General features: G+C 50.8%; 1 protein-coding gene across 4 annotated transcripts; it reads left to right on the top strand.

Moving 5' to 3' along the window:
- CHST12 (carbohydrate sulfotransferase 12) lies at window positions 1–6,930 on the top strand. 4 transcript variants are annotated; one of them, XM_072349289.1, is made up of 2 exons: window positions 1–215; window positions 5,015–6,929. In XM_072349289.1, the coding sequence occupies exon 2, from the start codon at window positions 5,077–5,079 to the stop codon at window positions 6,367–6,369; it is 1,293 nt and encodes a 430-aa protein (XP_072205390.1). In that variant the 5' UTR covers window positions 1–215; window positions 5,015–5,076; the 3' UTR covers window positions 6,370–6,929. The 4 variants fall into 4 exon arrangements, with proteins under 4 accessions (XP_072205390.1, XP_072205387.1, XP_072205386.1 ...); XM_072349286.1 differs by lacking the exon at window positions 1–215 and adding an exon at window positions 295–427 and having other exon boundaries at window positions 5,015–6,930; XM_072349285.1 differs by lacking the exon at window positions 1–215 and adding an exon at window positions 452–677 and having other exon boundaries at window positions 5,015–6,930.
- Window positions 6,931–9,348: the final 2,418 nt, after the last annotated feature.

Here is a 9,348-nt window from a genome sequence, read left to right as displayed (position 1 = left end):
GGAAGGCGCTGCCGCCGGCCCCGCTGCCCGCGCGGGAGGTGAGCGCGGGGCCGCCCACGGCGGGGCGGGGCCGGGCCGGTGCCCGCGGCTATCAGCATCGCGGCCCTGCGCCGAGGAGAGCCGGCGGGAGCGGCCGCTGCTTCGCTTCGTTGTCGGGCCGGGGGCTGAGGAAGGCGGCGGTCCCGAGGGCGGCCGGGACCTCCCGGTGGCAGCAGGTAATGGCAGCGCACGGCCGCGTCCTTATCCGCCCTGCGACCCCGGGGGCTGCGTGAAGGCTTCAGCCGCGTCCCGTGCCGTCCCTCCCGGCTGGGGGTGCTGGGCCTTTAACCAGCCCCTCGGGTGGGCTCTGCGGAGTTCTGTGTGTGCTCCCCGTGCTGCTCAAAGCTGCAGAGCGGTGCCCGTGCAGAGCGGTTTCCGTCCCGGCGAGGTGCGTGGCTTTAAGCTGCTGAGCCAGCGCTGCAAAGCGGGGATACCCGGAGCGCGGTGGGTGGCTTTAAAACTTTAAAGACGGAACTTCAGATGGAGCTGCAAGTCTGCGCTTAAATAAAGCGTTTCCGAGGTGAATGCAGCCGGTGTGAGCCGCAGGGCACTGATTTCGAGGCTGATTTCCAGGTTTGTGTTGGCTGCGGGCACCGGGACACGCTGAGCTCCTGCTGTGCTCGGAGCTCGGGATGGAGGTGAGGAGCGAGCAGAGCACGCTGCCCTTGGGCTGTTTCCTCCTGGAAGGTTGGAAATAGGCTGATCGAGGCGACCTCCCAGGATGGGTGTTAAGAGAGAGGAGGCTGGCACTGCCACGGCTGTACAAACCCTCCTTTGTGATGGCACGGCTGTGTCAATTAAGATGCTCTTTTATTTTTTCCCTTTACACCATGCGTTTATGTGACTCAGTAAATGCTGGACATCGTTACCTAGGTTAAAACTTCCTTGCTCTACAAAGCACGCTGGGTTTTGGTGTGAGGAGAAGCAATCTGTTGAGCGATGGCCAGATGTGAAGTTTGTTCTGGTTATCGGTGCATTGCCCATTAGCTGTGGATGAGGGGAGTTTGGTTTGAGTGCTCTGCAGCCTGCTGACTCCCCTGAGCCTCACCTGCAGCAGGTGTGCTGCTCCTCTGCACGTGGGAGAAGAGAGCTGCATGGGTTGGGCGGTGATTGCTGGTGAGTCAAGTTGCCACTCTGCTGCTTTCCACCTGTGAATGCTGAACAAGACGCGTGATGACCTGCAGCTCCCCACGTGTGGGCAGGCAGGCTGTGCAGCAGGTGAGCTGGTGCTCAGTGCCTGAGCTGCCTCTGTGCATTCCCAGGGGGGAGCCAGGGGTAAACCTGGGGGGATGCAAAGTGAGGAGTAATGCAAGCTGCACTAAACCTTTGGCAGCACAGTGCTGTTAGCGGTGGGGTTATGTCCATTGTCTCCGGCGTGGATCTGTATGTAAGCTCTTATTTTCTGTAGACTTTATTGCTCCAGCAAAGGAACAAGTATTGCTGGAGTTACTTTCTGCAATGAGAGAACATCGCTGCGCAGATACATTGTAAAGAGAACAGGAAGAAAGAGACAGGAGTTGCTTAAGCTGATGTTTGCCCTCAGAACAAACGGTTATGAACTGGCTGCGAAGTGCAAGTAAGGTTTCCAACTCCCCGAGGAGCCAGATCTGCAATAGCTTTTGCAATAAGTGCTGGGGAGGCCTCCCCGTCGTTTTTGGTTTTAAGTGGCTTTTGAGCCATCTGGAGAGATGGTTATTTGACGTGGCACCTTGTGACAGGAGGGGATGGGAGCGGTGACTTTGCACCTTGGTGTCTTTCATGACTGAGGCTGGGAGAAAAGCCGCTGCTTTGCCCCCCAGGCCAGGTTCAGGTTGGAGATAATCCCGTGAGGGCTGTTCAGGAGGCTGTGTGGGATGATTATAGCACTTGGTCCGTTTCCCAGTTTGCCGGCATCGTGTCACAGAAGCAGCTTTGTATGGATCCTGGTGCACATTCTTGTTGGCTGGTGACTTTGGGTTAAACTTGAATGTAAATTCTTGGCTTCTCCTGGAGGTTTTCCTCTTGATTCTGGCAAGGGGAGAATGAAGGCACATTCCCTCTGATGTGCTCAGAGACCTCTAATTTGTGCTTTCAGCCTGGCCTCCTTTATGAAGTGCTCAGAAAGAGGATGTATCATAGTCAATAGAGTAACTCTTGTGTTTTGCAGCAGCTTTCTCAGGAGAAGAAATGAAGTTGCACTACTGTTCTTTTGCAGGGTTCCTCTCAGTCGCTGACAGAGTCAATGGAAGCGGAGTCATTTCAATTCTGTGCTGCTCTCTGCTGTGTGCCTTGGGAAAGCCAAATGCTGTGGCTGTGTGCTGTGTCCTGGAAAGCAGGCGTGAACCCCTTGGGCTTCTGGATGTGATTGGGGTGGCTCTAACGAGGAGCATCCTTCCATTTACCCAGAGGAATGTGTGTGCTTGCCGTGCCACACACACTGCTGGGCTGCTTCTGTTGGTGTTGAGAGCATAATCTGTCTGCACTGGGTGGGATAGCTCTGTAGAAATGCTGGCAGGCTGCTGTGCAGCCTGGAGCTGTGGGAGCTGCTGAGCATGGGGAGATGGCAAGAAAGGATGGATGCTCCTTGCAGCTTTCCAGACTTGCTGCATTCCAGCCACCCTGAAACCCAGCATGGTAGGGGTTGTGTACACAGCAGGCGCTGTATTCATCCAGAATAGGAAGCATTCCCTGTCCTGAACAGCTAACTGTCTCAAAAGCAAGAGCAGATTCAGGCAAAACGTACAAGCAGAGATGTGCCAAGCAGTAGGCTTGGCAGCATCACTCCATTATCTTCTGTTGTTGGGCTGAGATGTTGGCCTGGAGTGCTGACGCACACATGGAATTTTCCCCTTCCTTAACTCTGTGCTCATCTCTGGGTGCTTCTTCTTAGGTTTGATCCTTTCCTCTTCCTAAATGAGCCAAACATAGAGAATTACTGCTGAGTAGTGCCTGCTCCTTGCTCTGCGGAGTGCTGTGTGTTGCGCCTGCATGGTTCTTCCAGCTCCTTTTGAGATGCAGGATAAGAGTCTGACTCCAAGTAGCACAGCTGTTGGCGTTGCAGTGTGAAGCCACGTGGTAGGTTACGGCCACACTGAATTTCTGGCTCTCCCTACCTCCAAAATGCAAATAAATATGTTGGTGGAAAATTCCCAAACCCGCAGTTCTGCATTTTATGTTTTTGGGGACAAACTGGGCTAATACTTTGATATTGTTCCTGTTCATTAGATAACTCTGGTCTAATGCTTTTGGTCTAGGGTTTGAAATCAGGACTTTGCTTGTTAAAATGTGGTGTGTCTGAGGCATAAACACAGCCGTGCAGGTGGCCCTTTAGACAAGTGACTCGATTTAAGGCTTCTGTAGCTTTCAAAGCTGCTGAGCACATTGCCCAGAGGGAGCAATGGGGCTCAGTACTTCTGCATATCTGGACTCTGGGGTTCTTTGCATCCATGTACAGCATAGGGTTGGTGCTGCCCAAGAACTGTGTGTGAACTGAACTGGCTAGGGAGTAATCTTTCCAAGACTGTGGGTTGCCCACTTCTGTGCTTGGTTCTGACCTTCACAGTTAGTCTACGTGAAACAGCAGACCTTGGATTCTCTCTCAAAATGTGATAGAGCTGCTCCACACTTTACTGCGTTATTCTTTCACAGCTGTCAGTCTTTGCTCCTCGATTCTGGAGTGCTGTAGGACTACTGGGACTGTTGAACCTCACACCCGGTGGAGAAGAGTGAACGTCTTTGTGTTCATCTGACAGGCACGTGAAGGAATCTCAGCACCCTCCAGGAAGGATCATGTAACAGTGATTTCTCACCTGCCTTTGAAGGTTGGGAGCTGTTAGGGGTAACGGTGACAGAAACATTATGTTAAGTTGGGAAAGAGTTGCTGACTTGCACACAGTCCAGAAGAGGACAGAGATCTACCAGAGCATCCTTAATCTCGGAAACAATTTGGTTTAAAAATGATCATTCTTTCATGTTTCTCATTGACGCTTGGCTGTTATCAGGGTTGTGTCCCTGTGGGTTTTCACAGGAAAACTGTTTGTATCGTTGCTGCCCTTGACAAAATGAAGCAGTTACCAAGAAAGGTGGTGGAGGTGACGTCCTCTGGGTACCTTCACACAGATTAGATGATGCAGTGTGTTCAGTCAATGATGTTCTGTCAGCACGAGCTTTCTTTAGCCACTAAGGCAATGTGCCTCCGTGTTTACAACTCTGATCAGGCTTTTGTTTTTAGCACAGCGGCTCAGAGCGTCTTTATGGGGGTGATGAGACCACAGTGTGAAACCAAAAGCTGGTGTCATGAATTGAGCCCTCTTGCTTGGTGTGTTAGATAGGCTTAAAAACCAAGGAGATCTGCACGGTGGTTGGTTCTGTGTACTTTCTGTGCATAGTTCCCTCTGACAACTTGAGGTCTGAAATGTTAATATTTTTATTTATTTTTAAATGGAAACAGAACTTCTGATGAAATCGTGTGATTCAAGAAGCTGGAGATTGATGAACAAACCTTTGTTGCTATGGAAATGAGTAAATTTGTAATGTGTTATGTCTCCTTTTGGACAGAAAATCAGAGCTCTCAATTCCAGGCTGGCCTCTGGGAGCCCAAATGTCCCCTCCTGACAGTGTCCTCTGATTTCTCTGATAGGACAAGTGCAGTTTTTCCTCCTCGAGGAGAGGAGCTAGTGAGAGCTGGAGCAGAAGCTGAAGGCTGTGGTCTGTCCCTGGGATACTTTGGGATCTGATAACCCTCCTGTTCGGTTGCAGAACCAGATGCCATTAAAACTGCCAATGGAGGAGCAGTGGGAGGAAAGGTTAGGCTTTGCCTACAAGAGAATTGGTGCTTCTCCGTCTAGTCATTGTAGGTACTTGGGGAGCACACAGCTCTTCCTGTGCAAGACCGTGGGATGGTCAGCCCTGTGCACAGCCTTGATCATGCAAAGTCATTCTCTCTAAACCAGAGTAGTTAAGAGATCGACTAACTTTATTTCTGGTTCCTTTCCAGGCTCATGGTCTGCAGCACCATGCAGGATCCCAGCCCTCACTCTGCGAGTCGGAGGTGAATCCATGGGAAGGCCAGCTATTGTGGTAGCTGTCAGGATGACCAAAGCACGGCTCCTCCGTCTCTCTGTGGTGCTGGTCTCCATCTTCATGATCCTCCTGATCATCGTCTACTGGGACAACGTAGGAACAGCTCACTTCTACCTGCATACGTCCTTTTCTAGGCCTCATTCCCCAGAGGCCATCCCCGGTATCACTGCAGGTGGGGACTGGGAAGCCTTGCCAGAGGTGGATGAGTTTTTGGCAAAGCTGCTTAGTTCAAGCCTGAAACAGAACAGCTCTACTTCCCGAAAGGCAGAGCAGCTGCTCGTCCAGGGCTCCAACAAGCCTGTGGTGAGCAATTTGGAGGAGAACATACGAGGCTACGACTGGTCGACACACAATGCCAGAAACAGTTTGGACCAAGAGAAGCTGCAGATAGAGAGACAGAGAACACTGCGCGAGTTTTGTGCCAATTCCAGCTTTGCCTTCCCCACCAAAGAGCGCTCCTTCGATGACATTCCAAACTATGAGCTCAACCACCTGATTGTGGATGACCGCCACGGCATCATCTACTGCTACGTCCCCAAGGTAGCATGCACCAACTGGAAACGGGTGATGATTGTGCTGAGTGAGAGCCTGCTGGACCAAGGGGTCCCATACCGGAACCCCTTGGACATCCCACGTGAGCACGTCCACAACACCAGCACCCATTTGACTTTCAACAAATTCTGGCGTCGATACGGGAAATTCTCCCGGCATCTCATGAAGATCAAATTGAAGAAATACACAAAGTTCCTCTTTGTGAGGGACCCTTTTGTCCGCCTCATCTCTGCCTTTCGCAGTAAATTTGAGCTGGAGAACGAGGAGTTCTACCGGCGTTTCGCCATCCCCATGCTAAAGCTGTACTCCAACCATACCAACCTTCCCACCTCTGTTAGCGAGGCCTTCGGGGCGGGCCTCAAAGTCTCTTTTTCTGACTTCATCCAGTACTTACTGGATCCCAGGACAGAGAAGATGGCCCCTTTCAATGAGCACTGGCGGCAGGTGTACCGGCTGTGCCACCCGTGCCAGATAGACTATGACTTCATTGGGAAGCTGGAGACGCTGGATGAGGATGCTGCTTATCTCTTGCAGCTCCTCAAAGTGGACAGGCTGCTCCGCTTCCCCCCCAGCTACAGGAACAGGACTGCCAGCAGCTGGGAGGATGACTGGTTTGCTAAAATCCCCCTGGCTTGGAGGCAGCAGCTCTATAAGCTTTATGAGGCAGACTTTGTACTCTTTGGCTACCCCAAGCCAGAGAACTTGCTTAAAGACTAAAAGTGATTGGGCTGCGGGTGTGGGAGGGAACATCAGAAATACCAAAAATGTTTAAAGCCTCCTCATTGTTTTGCTCTTACCTCCCTTCTCCACACAGGTTGGCACAATGGAATATATTTTTTCTACCGCTTCCCCCTCCATTTTTGCAGTAACGCCCAGTTCAGGATATTTCCATCCAGCTGTGCATATGGAAAAAAAAATGCCAGTATTTTTCTCATTGTTTTCTGGGTTTCCTTTTGGATTCCAGTGTCCCCATGTTTTGCAGTGGGTCGCTGCCCATGGTCACTCTGCCAGCTGTGTCCTTCAGTAGCTTTTTATTAATAACGTTTTTTTAAAAGTAATATATTTAAGATATTTAATACGAAGTGTGTGTTGTGGCAAAGGGAAGGAAGGAATAAAAAAAAGAAAAAAGAAGTGAAGGAAAAACCTAAAAGGCGCTGATGCATTTGCCTCTGTGTGTTGTCTCAGGGCTCTTTGTGATGTTGCAGAGCACTCGAATCTCTCCAGAGCTGGGAGCCCAGCAGGTGGGTCAGTCAGTGCCTGAGTAGCCCATACAGCGGTGAGGAATGCAGCTCACAGCCAGCATCACAGGAGGGCAGTGGTTGAGGCCCACGGGGTGATTCAGGATGTGCAGAGTGCTTCCAGTGCTTCTGCACTGCTTCCACTTCCAGCAGCGTGGTGGAGGAGCTCTGCTGTACAAAACACTGTGTTCGTGCAGCCTCTGCATTGCTAGCGTGGAGAATCTTCTGTGATGTGGTGCCTGCTGTGCTCAGCGCAGATCACTTGCAGCAATGGGGATGTAGCACAACTCCCAGTGCTTTAGGGGGACGTGGCAGGGTGTGGATATTTAGCCCTGGGTGAAGAAAAGCTGAAGGATTTCTTTCAGTTGGTGTGCACCGAGGCGATCTCTACATTCATTTCTTTCTCAGAGTGCCAGCCACTGCTTGTGATGCCGTGCCCTCACCTGCTGTATTTCTGTTTGTACCAACCGACTGATGCAGATTTAATCACCTGCCTTGCTGGGCTTTGCTGCAGCAGTGATGGTGGCCCATTGTGCTCTGCACCTGCGGGCTGCTTCCCATAGGATGCAGCTTTTAGAGAATGGCTTCGTGTCTCATCAGCTGAATCTGCTTCTCTCTGAATTGCTCTGTGATCAGGCGGAGAGCTGAAGTGCTTGATTACTTTTCAGAGCTGTGCAAACCATGAAGGTCCAAACCTCTCAGGAAGCACTCTTGTGTTCTGGGCATCTGCTTTGGAGCTGGTCTCCTTGTCCTGCTCAAAGACTGAGGTGATGTTCCCCCTCCATCTCCTCATTTCTCCAACCTCTGTACGTGTGTGTTCTCTCAGCATTGTGTGCTCCTGGTGAATGTGCTGCACCAAGCTTTTGAATCTTTAAGCAAAAGGCAACAGCTAGCAGTTATGCTGGGAGCAAAGAATCTGCCTCTGATTGTATTCACAGCACCCTCCTGCCATTGCTGCAGAGAGGTTTGCAGTTTAAATGAGCCTGAAGCCATGATCTGATTTTTAGTGCTTAGATCTTCACAGCTTGGGGGGAAAAAGGAAGTGCTTGTTTATGAGTCATTATTTAAAACTAATAATAGAGAAGCGTTGATCTCTTCCATTTGTTTTTTTCCCGATTACGAGCTAATTGCTGCAAAACAGAGAGATGTTGAGACTCTCATCTGCTGTAATGAGTAATCCCTGGAGTCTGTTGGTTCCTGCAGTATTTACATTTCTTCAGGGTAGGTTCATCCCGCTCTTCAAAGTTACAGCCTGGATGTTTTCGGCTGTTGTCTTTACAACGTGTTTGTTGTTTTGTTTTTGTTTTGTTTTTCTTTTTTCCTCTTCTAATTTCCATTTAATTGGCGTTTAGTATTTGCAGACGTGGGCAGCTGGGAATGCAGCGCAGATGTGCTGATGAGCACCGCATCGCCCGAGCTGTGCAAACTTCCTCCCAGCTGCTTCCCCTGTTCCTCTTGACCAAATCCTGCCCCTCTAAACCGTGCTCAGTTGCAGGGCCCTGTGATGCTCATCCTGAAAACTGGCTGCAGCTGCATCCTCACCTGCATCACCCTATGAGCCATGGCTGCAGCTTGTCCCAGGCAGAGCATATTTTATGGCTTCACCCTCAGGAGAGCTTGAGTGGTAAGGGTGGTGGTGGGAGGGAGCTGTCGCCTTGTCAAGCTCAGCCTGCATTTGATTTAAGCCATTTCAATGTCTACAGACCCATACCTGGCCAAAGCCGTTCTCCCAAGTGCCTGCACAGAGGAGCAGTGAGGCTCACATGGAGAAGTCTCGCTGTGCTGCTGCTTCCTCCTTTTGAAGCCTTCCTCCCCACCCTGCTGCTGTTGTGAATGTATCATGAAGGAGCCAAAGGCGACCCAGGCAGTGCTGAGCTTTGTGGTGAGGCCACTGGGGGGGACTGGGACAGAGCCCTCGGCTTTAGGAATGTGCTTTTTTTTTTCCTGTGGGTTTCTTGCTGTTCTGATGATGCAAAAGAGTGTGTAGGGGGGAGAGAAGGACAAAGGGTTTAAACCAGCCATGCTTCCTCCCCCCGAGTTTTCTGAAGGAGCTGGAATTCAGTGTTTGTCAATGGCAGAATGACTGGTGAGGGCAGGCAGTGTGCATAGTGTGCATGCTGGCCTGAAGTCAGAAGAGAGCTAAAAATTGTGAGTTTAGGTGGTTGTGATGCTAGTGCTGATTTTATAAGAGGTAGAAAAATGCTTTGAAGTGGCCTATTTGTGTCTAAATAAACCTGGCTCTGCTGTTTCATGCTCAGCCTGCAAAATTACATCCTGTTCTCCCTCTGGCTTGCTTTTGACCACTTGGCCGAAGCCAGCCTGGTGCCCAATGAGGCAGAACCGATATGTGGATGCAAAAATATCCAGGGGTTTGACTGAGATGTTTCCAGGTGGATCTGAGACCAGCTTTAGTGCTTGCTCAGCGTTGCAGCCAAAGTCTTTTTGCAGCTATGAGACA

Source organism: Excalfactoria chinensis, chromosome 14 (assembly GCF_039878825.1).
Source record: "Excalfactoria chinensis isolate bCotChi1 chromosome 14, bCotChi1.hap2, whole genome shotgun sequence".
In the NCBI taxonomy this organism is placed as follows: domain Eukaryota; kingdom Metazoa; phylum Chordata; class Aves; order Galliformes; family Phasianidae; genus Excalfactoria; species Excalfactoria chinensis.
The sequence above is the reverse complement of the archived record's forward strand: the minus strand, read 5'-3'. Positions and strand labels throughout refer to the sequence as shown.